Here is a 16,150-nt window from a genome sequence, read left to right on the forward strand (position 1 = left end):
TAACTATATTTTTTTAATTTTTATGATAAAGGTACTGGTTGGCATTCAGAATGTCCACCAAAAAACAACATGCGCTTGTGTTCTGCTGTCATTATTCCAGACGGGGTCATTGGAGGCAATGTCGGATCTGCTATGAAAGCGCAACTCAAACCGGCTCCGCATTCACAGTGACCATTCATCTTGTTATGGTGATTGCAGTGTTCACCTTGTTTCAAGTATTTTTCACACCATCCACCTTGAACATAGAGAAAAAAATAAAATAATAACTCATTCATGGTAGCCTTATTTAAAAAACCTTACGTAAAATGAATATATTTGTTTAATATATAAACCGAAGAAATTTAAACGCATAAATGCATAATGTCGTCTACTGATTTTGCATATACTTTGAAAGGTCTTTTCTTGTCTGTTCCATGTCAGGAATATGACAGTCGTTATCCATTCGTTTGTGTGTTTGAGCTTTTAATTTTGCCATTTAATAAGGGACTTTTCTTGTTGACCTTTCAGTATTTTTGTGATTTTAACTTTTTATGATATTTGCAAATATTATGATAACTCATTTTTCTATAAAACATAAAGTTGTTTGCTTATTCTCAAAAGAATAATATCTAGAGCTCCCAGTGGATCTATCAAAAATGCGTATACATTCTTGAAATCCGTCTAAATAACTGAGTTTCCCTCGGTTCTCGTATTTCTTTTGAGGGTTTTGCGTTATTTTGTAGGATTGTAAACATGTAAACTGTAACATAATCCTGGTACCTTTGATAACTATTGCAAACATTATTTATTCTGCACTTTATAAATGAAGTATCGAAACACACCTACAAATGACATTGAAATTACAGTATTCGAGTGGTTTCGACCATATTACCAACAGAATAAAATGGTTCATACACATCTGTACAAACGAATATTACAATTGTAAAAATATCAAGAGACTGTCAAATCAAATAGCACTTGGAATGCCATTAATGTGTTCTACTTATAATGTTGTTTGAGAACGAATACTATAGAATGTCAAAACGATTGGTCATGCACAGTCTCTTTATATATCAGATAAGGTCTATGGATGTGAAACGACATATTTTCCTTCATAAATCAGTACACGGGTTTGTTTTAATCGTGATCTTCAATGAAAAAAGTAAAATCATAAAAATACTGAACTCAGAGGAAAATCAAATAGGAAAGTCCCTAATCACATGGCAAAATCAAATGACAAAACATATAAAAAACGAATGGACAACAACTGTCATATTACTGACTTGGTACAGGCATTTTCAAATGTAGAAAATGGTGGATTAAACCTGGTTTTGAAATATGTTTTAAATAAACAAACGTCATAGATTTAGTTGTTACGGTTATGACCTGTGCCATATATAGATTGGTAACGGTTGAAACTAACCTTGAAAGATAACCATTGGTGTGACATTTATAAAATCAACCTGTCTTTTCTTACTAAGCAACAATGGGCCCTCGTGGTAGTAACAACATTCATCTGAACCACACTGTGAATCATGTCTACATTCAACCTGTAATATGAAAATTAATTCATATACTGTAAACCAACTTATTTTCGCGGATACTTTATTTCGCGTTTAATCATTTCTAGTCCATTTCCCGGCTATTTAATTTCGCGATTTTTAAATTTATATTATGTAGTTTAATAAGGAAAGATCCAAGTTTTACATTTTCGCGACGATTTATATTTGCGTTAATTTTCTACTTACGTAAGTCGCGAAAATAAATTGGTCGGGAAAATAAATTTGTTTACATTAATTATTCTATTTTTGTTACGTCTTAATGCTCTTCAACTTCGTATTTTATTTGGCTTTCAAAATGTTTTGAATTGAGCGTCAGTGATGAGTCTCATAAAGACCAAAAGTCTGCAATCTTTAACAAGTTTACACACACAAAAAAAAAAATGCATTAAACCTTGCGATCATTAACATTTCAAGCACGATTATCGTATTTCTTAAGTTTGTTTTGATGATTATTTCTATTTAAAATTAACAAGTTGCTTCCATTTGTGGCAAATATAAGCCTACTATTTGTCCATTGTTTAGGATTGTATAATGGGTGCCACACTCTTACAAGGTTTTGTTCTATTTAATCAATAGTTACAGAATCACTACAGAATTTGTTTTGTACTGTTATATTTATAGTAATAAGTTCCTTGAGATGAATAGTGGTAGAAAGCAATAATTACTTATTATTGAGACGACGACCTGACATACTTAAAAAATAAAATAAGTCAATAAAAAAATCTGTCTGTGATATTATTAATCATATGAAACATATGCGGGGTCATCTGAGTCACAGAAATTTCACAATAGTCCACCAACTCATGATGGCCGTGTTATAGCTTGTATTAATTGATATAATAGCAATTAAGTGTTTAAGCACTCTATATTGAATTTACATTAAATTACAAACAAACCAACAAAATCTTAAACAGATATCGAAGTGCTTTTTAAAAACATAGACAAATCATAAATAATAAGATCAGTTTAAAACGTTATTAAGTTGAATTGCTCGAAAGGTAAATAATGCATTGTATCGAAATTTTTAAATGCTTCATATACACATTTTTTAAAATTTCGATACCATGCATTTTTAGACTTTCATAAATATACCGTATTGCATACCTTAGAAGCGGTGGCAACTGTACAAGAAATAACTAACACCACTAAAATTTCTTTCCACATGTCGACTTTCTAGAATAGTCAAATCAAAGAGAACTGATTCTATTACTCTAATCTCTTTATATCTTTTGATACGAACCATGTCTGGATTCCAGTACAAAACTGAATATCTATTTAAACCTTCAAGTTCAAGATATAAGTACGATCCTCACCCGAAAGAAACCAGATATGTCGTTTGTACTGTTCAAAGAGAATATTGGTATATGTATATAGTTTTTGAAATTAAACATTTGATTGATCACGAAACGCGATTATAAGTGTCCAAATTCATGCAATAATCTGATCTTAATTGTCCCTCCCGATAACTGGCTAATCCACTTCCATATTTGACCATAGCATACATTGGCCTCAGGCGGGAGATAAAGGTTCTACACTCGTGATATACAATACGACCCTAGACCCCAGACGGCTAATCCCCAGATAAAAATTACTACACAGTAGATATTACTTAATCCTCAATAATTTTCTGAACTTGCAGACAAAAATGTTTTTATTTCAAATACATTTATTTAATCTTGAAAAACCCTTTTCCCTTACCCTGTCGGAGAACATAACATGTCCGACTACAGATATTCCATACAGCAACAACTTTGAAAAAGCGTTTTTACTTTACTGATCCGCATGAGCGTAAAATTCCAGGTCCAATCAAATATTTACTTGGAAAGTGTGGTAAACCTGCAATGACAAATCAGGCTATTTAATGTGAAGATAGTCTATTCTGGCACCGCATTTAAAGCATTAGCACGTATATACAAGATTACTTGTATTTAAACATCAACGGCCTTCTTCATAAATATGACCCATTAAAGACTCAACGCATCGAAGTCTAGTAGATGTTCACTTTTAACCAGAAACTAAAACTGATATACCATTTACCAATGCCCAATTTTGCAATTTGGCGTGCTGATAGAAAAATCAACAAGGTGATGGTCTTATTGCATATGTCAGATCTGATCGTTGCAGCTGATAGAAGAACTAAACTAGAATTCTAAGATGCTGAATCCATTGGTATTAAGGTAGTTATTTGAAGCACAAAATGATTCTTTAACGGGATATGTAAGCCTCCTAGTATATCAGATGACCATCTCAATACAGATGGTAGCAAATATAAGTTTACTTTTACTGGTGATTTTAATTATGATACGCCTAATTGTGATAAGAGAGATTCGATAAGAGAAAATTGTGATATTGTTTTAATTTGATTAAAAAACATTTTAAAGACAGCTTCATGTTGATGAATTTTGCTAAAGAACCTTTTTTAGACTTGATTTAATGAAGAGTGAATATGAGTTATTATGGAACTGGTACTACGGATGTGCACAACTTTAAACCGGTTCAGTTAAATTGTGGAATACTACTTTATCAAAAAAGAAGATATGCAGAAGTTTAAAGAATTTTGACGAATCAATGTTTCAAAGATTGAAAAAAATCAGAATTTAATGATGTTAATGTAGCTTATGACAATTTAAGTTATTTTTCAAAGAGGTAACCGAACAAACATTCCCCATTGGAAAGAAAATATAAAGTGCAATTTATAGGAAGAAAATGATGTATGACAATACTAAAAAAAATAATGGTAGTAAGAACTCAGAAGCATATAGACGTCAACGCAACTATGTTACAAAATTGAAAAATAAATCCATGAACCAAGATTAGAGAGGTGCACTAGGGGCAATAGGGAAACATGTTCTTACAAATAAAGGACTTGTTCTCACTAAAAAGAAAATATTTTCTCTTAAAATAATGATTTAGTTACAAAAAAGGGAAGGTTCGTGAAATATCAAATTTATGTTTTGCAAATGATTCAAAGTATATTGGAAACAATCGAGTAAAGATTTATGATGATCACCAAGTCTCTTGGCTATTAAAGATAATCTACCCGATCTTAAAAAAAAACTTTTTCCCCTATCGATGAAGATGTTGTTCGGAAACGAATACGTAAAACTTTAGACTCTTTTAAAAGAACTTCTCACTAACTTGCATCTGGATATTTCTCAGAAATTAATTCAATCAAAACATATTATTTTTTAATACTGTAAACCACCGTTCCCCATGTGAAATTTAAGAAAAAATCGTATAAAAGATACAATCCACAATGCTTTCAATATAAAAAAGGTAGCATACGCTATAAGTTTATTGCTTTTAGATACCATATGGAATATTGTATTAATAGTGAACAAAAGCTTAAACATTGTACATAAAGTAAAAGGTGATAAGTATGCAGGAGTTTCAATTAACAGCATATTTTTGTTAAATTTGGAAATAGACTTTTTTAACAGATTGTCGACGTTCCTATGAGAATGAACTGTGCGCCATTCCTTGCCGACCTCTATCTATTTCGATATTGAGTTCCTTCAGACATTTGTCAAAACAAGATAATGAAAAAGCCAGATAACGTTGTTTCACATTCGGTATATTAATGATGTTCTTTTCGCTGACAATTATTTTTTTTTATTGGGTTCCATTAATATTTTCCTTAGAACAAAGGCTTCCTCTGCCTTATTTTAAGATGATTCTTTGAATATAAAATAAATCTTAATGACAAATGTGATTTTTTTTATTTTGTAATTATTTTCTCCCACCTTATTAGCAATAAACAAACTTCACTTGTATATGGAATATACATTTTCCAACTCATTCGGAATTCAAGAACTTGAAACTTCTATTCAGACTTAATAACACTGTCTGAGCAGAGATTTGATGAACTAGGGTTGATTCAAAAGGTTCTCGTCCTTTTTCTTTAGAAGAGTTCATCGGAAGATATTATGAACTTGTTGATTGATAAATATGCCATATCAACGTCATAAATAATAACTGATGGTCTTGAAATGTAGATTTTATGTACTGATGTTGTTATCTTTATTACGTGTTGTAGTTTTTTTAGTCTTTGTACATTTTCAACCTTTACTATTTAGTCATTTTGTTTAGCTCAAAATCTCACCACTTGGAGTCCGTCGTCGTCGTTAACTTTTTATATTTTAAAGGTTCTTATAAAAAACCACTTGTTTTTATAGTGTTTACGATTTAAACAAATTGTTGAATGTTGTACCCCAATTTTTGTCAATGTTCTTTGTATGTCTGTTAGTTTTGCTCAAACATTATTGTTAAAATAATGGAATGTAATGCGACTGTCAAACAAGTGTGATGGTTAACTACCAATAAAACTATGTTTAATCCACCATTTTTTACATAAGAAGAAGAAGGGCACCACAGTCAAAAGAAAAGTCTACCAAACTCAGAATAATAGTTTTCGGTACAAGTGGCGTCGTAGATTTCTTTTATAGTCATAAACAATGACATAAAGATTAAACTACAACATTATTTTACAGCAGCTTGTGCCTCAAACGGTCGGACACAAAATGAAAGTCTTCATCGAAATTTAAAAAAAAGAAGACATTAAGTTTAGGTACCTATGTTTTTGTTTTCATTCAGGTAGAAATAGTTTTACAAGAAAAATCTTGATCGGTGGCACACACTTTGGAATATCTTTTAAACTGGGAGATATACATGTAATTCAAAGAAAAACAAATCTTCGTACAACAAAGAACTCTGAGGCATTTAGCATTGATGATCCAAGATTTACTCGGTGATTTCCTTCCAATATATACCGCATAATTTATTGAGATCGTCCGCTGACTCTAAACGTAGAAATATTAAACTGATACGCAAGTAAGACGACTTGAAGGATATCACCAGCCCAGTAGCCAGTACCTCGGCAAGAAAAAACTAGTTCAGTCAAACTAAATTTGTACCTCAAACTAATTGCAACAGGCAATGTTTTAGATCTAATCTATGGCATTAAGCCCCAAATATACACAGAGAAAAGTCCCATAAAATCTAACTTAAGGAAAACTCAAATTTTGCATTTTTAATTTCTTATGTAAATAAGAATTGGAAAGGGAGATAACTCCGCAAAAATGAGTCTTTTTCTTGTCATTTGATTTTCATAAAATTAATGTAAAATATGATATTTTGATGTTCGTATTTGACTATATTATATAATTTTCTGCTCATGAAATGTACCAAACCGAAGTATTAGGGGTATTTTTTTTGGGGGGGGGGCATATTTTTTGTTATAGAAATGTGATCATTTTGAAAAATAATATGAATATTTGGTACTGTTTATATCTGTAAATTATATTTGTTCAGCATCTTCCTTGTTTGAAGAAACTTTAAACCACGAAAAGTAGAATACATGCTTAATTAGATTTATTCAATTTAAGATTCTTTACCTTAACATGCGAAAAAATCTAATAAATGGTCAACTAATGAATTACTAAATCTATGTTGTAGCTTGGTAAAAGATATGAAAACAACTTTTAAGTGGATTGTTATACTCTAAAGAAGACTAAAATATCAAGAATCAATACATTGTGTTGAATAGAAGCGGTAAAGTTATAATTTTGTATCAATTTATTTTGATATTTCTGCCTTTTTGCAGAGTTATCTCCCTTATCAATGCAAATATCCTTAGGTTTCAAATCATATTTTTTTTAGCTTCCTCAAGTTAGATTTTATGGGACTTTTGTGTATATTTGGTATATATTGCTAAAGATAAATACTTTAAAATGTTCTGTTGTAATAATTTCAAGGTCAGGGTCAAATGTATACTAGATTTACTGGACTATACGGATTTTGTGCTATTGAAATTTCCTATTACAAAATTTTGGAAATTTAAAAAAAAGAGGAATGTATCGCCAATTCGTTTCCTGGCTTTTGCTATATGTTTTGTGCTTTTGGGTTTATAAATCTTTATTTTTTTTATCAGCTTTTGGATACTCAAATAATTGAGTAAGACTTAAAAGATATTGATGTTGAAATGCTCATCAAGTGCAGAAAAATTGGTATAGTTTAAGTTATTGTATTACAGTCGCAAAAAATTCATTATATTGATAACGCGCGTCTGGCGTACTAAATTATAATCCTGATAACTATTTACACCACTGGGTCGATGCCACTACTGGTGGACGTTTCGTCCCCGAGGGTATCACCAACCCAGTAGTCAACACTTCGGTGTTGACTTGAATATCAATAATGTGGTCATTTTAATAAATTTCCTGTTACAAAACCTCTGAATTTTTCAAAAAACTAAGGCTTTTCTAATCCCAGGCATAGATTACCTTAGCCGTATTTGGCACAACTTTTTGGAACTTTAGATCCTCAAGGTTCTTCAACTTTGTGTTTGTTTGACTTCATAAATATTTTGATATGAGCGTCACTGATGAGTCTTATGAAGACGAAACGTGCGTCTGGCGTACTAAATTATAATCCTGGTACCTTTGATAACTATTTACACCACTGGGTTGATGCAACTGCTGGTGGACGTTTCGTCCCCGAGGGTATCACCAGCCCAGTAGTCAACACTTCGGTGTTGACATGAATATCAATAATGTGGTCATTTTAATAAATTTCCTGTTACAAAACTTTGAATTTTTCGAAAAACTAAGGATTTTCTTATCCCAGGCATATATTACCTTAGCCGTATTTGGCAAACTTTTTGGAATTTTGGATCCTCAATGCTCTTCAACTTTGTATTTGTTTGGCTTCATAAATATTTTGATATGCGCGTCACTGATGAGTCTTATGAAGACGAAACGCGCTTCTGGCGTACTAAATTATAATCCTGGTACCTTTGATAACTATGTGAACAGAACAAACAGACATACTAGATAAAATTACCAGAAAAAAAAATGGGCACAGAAGTTATCACTGTTTTAATTAACAATTTCTACATAGGAAGTACCCAGGTCATTATACCTCTACCAAATCAGGAATAGGACAGTAGTTTTTTTTTTTCTAAATTTCCTGTTAACATAAATATGAATTTTTCGAAATACTAAGGATTTTCTTGTCCCATGCATAGATTACTTTAGCCGTATTTGGCACGTAACAACTTTGTGGAGTTTGGGGTCCTCAATTCTCTTAAACTTTGTACCTGTTTGGTTTTATAACTATTTTGAACTGAGCGTCACTGATGAGTCTTGTGTAGAAAAAACGCGCGTCTGGCGTATAAAATTATTAGCATCGTACCTTTGATAACTATTTACACCACTGGGTCGATGCCACTACTGGTGTACGTTTCGTCTCCGAGGGTATCACCAGCCCAGTAGTCAGAACTTCGGTTTTGACATGAATATCAATTATATAGTATTTTTTTAAAATTAATTTCCTGTTTATAAAAATATTAATTTTTCGAAATACAAATGTACTAAGGATGTTCTTATCCCAGGAATAGATTACTGTGACCGTATTTGGCACAACGTTTTGGAATTTTGGGTCCTTAATGCTCTTCAACTTTTTTCCTCATTGGCTTTCTAACTATTTTTATCTGAGCGTCATTGATGAGGGTTATGTAGACGATTCAAGTGTCTGGCGTATTGAATTATAAGAATGGTCCCTTTGATAACTATTTGCTATTTCACTTTTTTATTTATTCAAGAAAAACTGTTCATATAGTTTCAGGTATGTAAACACGGCCGAGGTACCTAGACCTTGAACATCACGTTATGGTAAATTGTATTTTAGATTTGAGACAGAAAAAGGATGGAATTACCTTTCAAATGAGGCCAGAACTATGACCTCTTTTGGTTTTTTTTAGGAATTTTATAGTTCTTGGTATGGGGTTAAACATGTATTCGCAGTTCATGCCATTTTTAACCAGTGCTGCCTCATAGCTTAAACGTCCTCCATTATATTTCTGTCGTTTCGCCCTGCTTTTATATTTGTTTTTATTCATAGTTGTTATTAAGTGCAAGTGATTAATTTATATATCTTATGGTCTTGAGTGTGTTAGTATGTTATAATATCTAAGCGATTGCTGGTTCCCCAGTCAATACACATATAGTTGTTTGTCGTATGAGCATTGAGCAGGAAGGTCAACAATAAAAGAAATGCAGTCATAATATTTGCCTGCAGTTGATTTTTTTTTATTGGTATGTGCAAGAAGCTGGACGATTTGTTTATGATAGTAGGTTAAAGAGCTTCTCAAACCTCATGTATACTATGTACACATATGACTTTAAATAAAATGTACTTACTGACGTTCAAGTAGAAATAAAATGTCAATGAAATCTAGGCCGGGATGCACAAACTTTGAAATATCTTATATCCAAAGAAATAAAAAATATGATTAAAAGAAAAACAACGCTTCGTACATCAAAGTGATCTGATGCATTTCACATTGACGATCCAAGATTCCACCTGATATACATATCGCAAATAGATTGAAATCTTCCACTAACTCAAAACGCAGGAAAAAAAGGCTATACGCAAGTTAGACGACGTGGAGTGAAATCCTATAAAACAGAAGTTAAAAACCAACGACCACCAATATTACTATGCTTCGTATGCTGGTCTTATGCAGCTGGAATTTGGTTTCATAGATATGGAAATTTCATTTATCTAAAACTGAAGTCAGTGTTTTAACATAAGATTAATTGCATATCGGATCCTCATTTTTTATTTGAAGGTAATTGTTGGTCATGGTATGAAGTACATAAAGCTGTACTAGTATCTTTCAATTGTGCCGTTTTACCATCTGTTCTTGGATGCACAAAGGTTACAGATTAGACATTCAAAAATATACGAAAACAACTGAATGCAAAAATGCAACAACAAACAGAGTATAAAAAAACGAAATCTGACAAGAACAAGATATATCTACAATTTCGAAAGAAGTCAAACAATCATACCAGTATCGAAATAGTCTGAATACCATGATATTGGCTCAAGCAACAAACAACAATTTCAAACTTGCACTTAGTTAAACTGATAAATAAAGGCAACAGTAGTATACCATTGTTCAAAACTCATAAATCCAGGGACAAAAAACAAAATCGGGGTAACAAACTAAAACCGAGGGAAACGCATTAAATAACACGCACCAATAGTATTAGTAAAAACTGATTTTATTCTTGTGAATGATTACGAAAATATCAATATTTTTATTCTTATGTTGAAGGTATTGGTTGGCATTCAGTGTGTCCACCAAATAACACCATTCGCTTGTGTTCTGCTGTCATGACTCCGGATGGGGTCATTGGGGGCATTGTCGGATCTGCTATGTAAGTGCACTTTAGGCCGGCTCCGCAATCACAGTGACCATTCATTTTGCTAAAGTAATTGCAGTATTCACCTTGTTTCTTGTATTTTTCACACCATCCACCTGAAACAAAGACGAAAATAAAATGAAAGGTCAATCGTGGTAGTCTAAATTTTATTATGATTTTTTTCAAAAGCTGTAAGACTAAAAGGATAATCTAGTGGTTTGGTATTTCTTGGAGGACAACACTCGCAAGTCGTAAATGAAAAAAAGTCAACAGTTTGACTATAAAAGACGGAGCGTCATAACCCCAAATAACCTCCTCAAACATCTCATGTGAGAAGCATGATATGAAAAATTATTACAAAAACAGATAAAAATTATTACTTTTTTTATTATTGATTACTTATCAATAGCTAAAGGTTCTGATCATAATAACAGGCGATCAAAATGAGTGAAACAGTGTTGACATGAATATCAATAATGTGGTAATTTTTATAAGTTTCCTGTTTTACAAAAAAGTTTGAATTTTTCGAAAAACTAAGGATTTTCTTATCCCAGGCATAGATTACCTTAGCCGTATTTGGCACAACTTTTTGGAATTTGGGATCCTCAATGCTCTTCAATTTCGTACTTGTTAGGCTTTACAAATATTTTGATATGAGCGTCACTGATGAGTCTTGTGTAGACGAAACGTGCGTCTGGCGTACTAAATTATAATCCTGGTACCTGTGATAACTATTTACATCACTGGGTCGATGACACTGCTAGTGAACGTTTCGTCCACGAGGGAATCACCAGCCCAGTAGTCAACATTTTGGTGTTGACATGAATAGCAATAATGTGGTCATTTTTATAAATTTCCTGTTTTACAAAAAAGTTTGATTTTTTCGAAAAACTAAGGATTTTCTTATCCTAGGCATAGATTACCTTACCCGTAATTGGCACAACTTTTTGGAATTTTGGATCCTCAATGCTCTTCAACTTCGTACTTGTTTTGCTTTACAAATATTTTGATATGAGCCACACTGACGAGTTTTGTGTCGACGAAACGCGCGTCTGGCGTCCTAATTTATAATTCTGTTACAATTGATAACTATTTACACCACTGGGTCGATGCCACTACTGGTGGACGTTTTGTCCCCGAGGGTATCACCAGCCAAGTAGTCAACATTTCGGTGTTGACATGAATATCAATAATGTGGTAATTTTTATAAATTTCCTGTTTCACAAAAAAGTTTGAATTTTTTTCGAAAAACTAAGGATGTTCTTATCCCAGACATAGATTACCGTAGCCGTATTTGGCACAACTTTTTGGAATTTTGGATCCTCAATGCTCTTCAACTTCGTACTTGTTCATTTTGTTTGGCTTTACACATATTTTGATATGAGCGTCACTGATTAATCTTTTGTAGACGAAACGCGCGTCTGGCGTACTAAATTATAATCCTGGTAACTTTGATAACTATTATAAAGACATGATTATTGTATCAACTGTACCAACGACTATCACATTTGTCAAAAATACCAAAAGGCTGATATAAATTCACATTTGAATGTTATTCATAGATATTCCTTATAAAGGCTGTTCGAGACTGATCTTTTAAAATGTTAAAATGATTGTATTGAACAGATTAATTTGAATATATTTTAGATCAGGGTTAGTTAGGGATGTGAACTAAAATCTATTATTCTACAACCAGTCACTGTAGTTTTTTTAGTTTGTTTGATTGAGTGGTAACAGTTATACTTGACCCTAAAAAACGCGAACATATATTAAGGGGTAACGGTTAATACTGACCATGAAATAACACGTGTCATAGATTATTAACTACCCTTGAAACATAACCTGTGTTTTAAAAACTAACCTTGAAACACCATCGGAACTGTGACAGGAAAGAAAATACTCTGTCTTTTCTTACTAACCATCAATGGACCTTCGTGATAATAACAACATTCATCTGAACCGCACTGTGAATCATGTCTACACTCATCCTACAAAATTAAAATCTAATTAATATATTAATATATTCTATATTTTTCGATTCGTAATGGTCTTCAACTTCGTATTTAGTTTTGCCATTAAAATGTTTGATTTGAGTCACCAATGAGTATTGTGTAGACGACATGGGCTTCTTACCACAAAAGGTAGAGCCAATTTAAAGCATCAATAAGTTAAGTTGCTGAAAAATTCTAAACACATTAAAAAGTGCGGATACATGCATTTGTATACATTTGGTGTAATAAGACTATCCTGTTTCATACCTTAGAAGCGGTGGCAACTGCACAAGTAATAACTAACACAACTAATATTTCTTTCCACATGTTGATCTTTCTTGTCTAGTCAAACTATTATTGTTATCTCTTTATATCCTGAGATACAAAACCTGTTTGGATTCCAGTACAACACTCAACATTCAATTTAACCCTTCAACTCTATAGATAACTTCAATCCTCACTTGCAGGAAATCACGTTTAATTTTGTGGCTTGTAGTACTAAAAGAGAAAATAGGTCTATGTATCTAGTTTTTCACTTTTAAAATTTACTCTACACGAATATCATTTTTGTTCAGTCTGTTTTGATATGGTTGGATATGGACTGATTTAAGCAACCGCCTCCCCCTAAAAAAGACAAAAAAAAAGGAATTCTAAATATTCTCATAATTTCTATGTTTTGTCTTGTGAATTATTATTTGTCTGTTTGTCTCTTTATTTTTTAGCCATGGCGCTGTCGGTTTGTTTTCATCTATGAGTTTGACTGTCCCTCTGGTATCAATCGCCCTCTTTTATGACTGTAATGCCATAAATCAAAACTTAATCTTTAAAACGAAATTTACATATCAAATCACAAGAAGCTGAGCTGTTTACACAAATGTTTAAGTAAATCGAACTTATGACAAACGCCGTATTTTTGCTATCAAATTGAAAGCTGTCATAGAGAAATAGAAAGTTCGAATAGAAAAATAGAAAAAAATAACCAGTAAATACTAGATCTATAAGTAACTCTCAAGCTTTCGAAAAGCTATGAACTGCTTCGCTCTATCCTAAATTGTGCATGTGATTGCTGATTTAGTATTGGGAATGTGGTATTTTTGGATATTCATTAATAAGTAATGGCTTTACTTAATGAGTCTGCGTTATACACCCATGCTTTTAAAACATTGTTCACTTTACTTGATGGAAATAAAACATTTACAAAAAGACACTGCTCATTTGGTGTGATTCTTTGGTAGTGTGCCTAGATTGGCAGTACATATAATGCATTTTTGTAAACATTCCAAATATAATTCGTGGATATTGCAGATTAACAAAGCAAATAAACACAGTTTTATAATTGATATTTCAATATTGAATTATAGTGTGCAATTTATGCATTATAAAACGTACATGAACTAATGACTGTTGATCGGAACTGAAATACACATAGTAAATGTTGCCGCATTTGACGTCTTATCCTGAGACGAGAGAGTCTGTAATTCTATATATCATTTAAACAAATAGCTACTGCTGTATTTCAACTGCACCATAAAGCACCTAATCCAAATATATATTTGATGATTTATTATTTCAAGATGGCGTGTATGTCGACTGACACAAATAGCTCCGCAATTTGATGCAAAGCAAATTTTTGTATGCTTGTCTTTCAATTTTGCTTATGTGGTTTGTCTAAAGAGTGTATATTACATGCCACTTGTTTTGCTTTGTTGACCTACTTGTTTGTTTTCATAGCATTTAAGATTATAAAACTATTAAAACACACCCGCGTAATCGCCAGAATAATTTTTATGTAAAATGTGTGTAGGTCCTTCCCCTTTTTTCCAGATCCGTTATTTTATAGTTTTCAATATTTTTGTCTGTATACTATGAACATTCATAAACTAAAGTCTCTATATAATATATGACCGCCGTTGATCGTAAATATATAATTGATAGAAAATAGCAAATACACTTTATATATAGTAACTGTATGTTCACAGTGTATAGAAAAAGCGAAAATAAATGTTCTGCCCAAGTACCAAGGAAAATTACATGCAATTTTAACCAGTCCTACACAGAAGTCTTGTCTACGACTAAAAAGTCCTCCCCATGACGGAAAAAATATCCGGACGCCTTTATTTTCGTTTTTTTCCAAAATAACAGAATAACCGTAAGCGATTTACAACATGTATGCCATTATGAACCAAAGTAAAATATATTGTGTTAGACAATACTCTGTCTTAAACAATAACTGAGATGCATCATACTTTCAAAGAAAAAAGCATGCCATCATGTAACTATTTATATTCTTTTTTCCTTATATTTTGGCGAAATATGATATTTACAACTGTCAACAACGTAATTCATTCAGGCAACACATGATGTCATATGCAACTTATATATCAATAGTTTTCCTATTTAAAGCTAAAAGATGAATTAAGCTCAGAAAACAAAACTTTCAATGGCATATAATTTTGTTTAATAATTTTAAGGTTGACACTCTGAATGTCCACCAATTTGCATACTTCTTGCATGGATGACAGGTTGCAGTAAGATAGATACGGTTGGATCTGGAATCCATTTGCATTTTAGTCCAGGAGCACATCCACAATGCCCATTCATTTTAGCTATGCCGCTACAATATTCACCTTGAGGTTGATACTTTTCACACCATCCACCTAAAACAAAGTTTGGATTCTGATTGCAATCATTCTACATGGTACGATATATACTTTATTGTAAGCAAATTACATTTTAAGGCTATTTTGAAAATGTTTGTAGTTAAAGTAGGTTAAAAATTTCAATTCAAATATTAGAATATTAAATGGAAAATGCAATATCCGACTAACACAAAAAATCCAATCCTATTGACTGTATTAGATCAATGTGAACTTTAAACAAACTTCAGGAAGTATATATCAAATCAAACAAAGGAATGAATCATCCGGTTGTTGAAAAAGAATACTGTTAGGAGGACTCTGTACATGAATGTTCACATACAATTGTATACAATAAATACACATGTTAATAAATGACCTCAATGGGAATAAGAAGTGCTATAAAAAACAACAACAAAAAAATATTTATAATCACAATATATATTATGTATATTCAAAACATCACCTTGAGTTAATCGTTAACATTCTTCAGTTTCCAGGAAATGAATGAAACAATCGCTTACATCAAATTAAAGTCAGATACTTTGATGAAAATTTCAGAAATATAAACCTTATTAAACCTTTATTACACTGTATTTTTCTCTCTCGATATATTCGTACCCCAGTTCATTTGCTATGGTCAATTTTTTGTTTGTTTTTTTTAAATACTAAGGATGTTCAATCAAGGAAAAGATTAAGACGACGCGCGCCTACCGTATAACATTTTAATCCTGGTATCGAACCAATTACAGCAGTCCCTTTCAAAAAGAAAA

At 32.1% G+C, this 16,150-nt stretch overlaps 1 protein-coding gene across 3 annotated transcripts; it reads right to left on the reverse strand.

Annotated features, from left to right (window-relative positions):
• On the reverse strand, positions 1-13,178 carry LOC143045373 (U3-aranetoxin-Ce1a-like). 3 transcript variants are annotated; one of them, XR_012968940.1, is made up of 3 exons: positions 2,646-2,800; positions 1,403-1,529; positions 1-235 (listed from the first exon to the last, which is right to left on the reverse strand). XR_012968940.1 is itself a non-coding variant. In XM_076217831.1 (3 exons), the coding sequence occupies exons 1-3, from the start codon at positions 13,066-13,068 to the stop codon at positions 21-23; spliced, it is 402 nt and encodes a 133-aa protein (XP_076073946.1). In that variant the 5' UTR covers positions 13,069-13,178; the 3' UTR covers positions 1-20. The 3 variants fall into 3 exon arrangements, 2 of the variants coding, with proteins under 2 accessions (XP_076073946.1, XP_076073945.1); XM_076217831.1 differs by lacking the exons at positions 1,403-1,529; positions 2,646-2,800 and adding exons at positions 12,612-12,738; positions 13,009-13,178; XM_076217830.1 differs by lacking the exons at positions 1-235; positions 1,403-1,529; positions 2,646-2,800 and adding exons at positions 10,592-10,866; positions 12,612-12,738; positions 13,009-13,178.
• Between the last annotated feature and the right edge of the window lie 2,972 nt (positions 13,179-16,150).

Source organism: Mytilus galloprovincialis, chromosome 9, assembly GCF_965363235.1.
Source record: "Mytilus galloprovincialis chromosome 9, xbMytGall1.hap1.1, whole genome shotgun sequence".
Taxonomy (NCBI): Eukaryota; Metazoa; Mollusca; class Bivalvia; order Mytilida; family Mytilidae; genus Mytilus; species Mytilus galloprovincialis.

Coding starts and splice junctions, on each gene's coding strand:
- LOC143045373 (XM_076217831.1), bottom strand. CDS start 13,068: ATGTGGAAAGAAATATTAGTTGTGTTAGTTATTACTTGTGCAGTTGCC. Junction 12,739..13,008: donor CAGTTGCCACCGCTTCTAAG/GTATGAAACAGG, acceptor TTAATTTTGTAG/GATGAGTGTAGACATGATTC. Junction 236..12,611: donor AGTTCCGATGGTGTTTCAAG/GTTAGTTTTTAA, acceptor TCTATGTTCAAG/GTGGATGGTGTGAAAAATAC.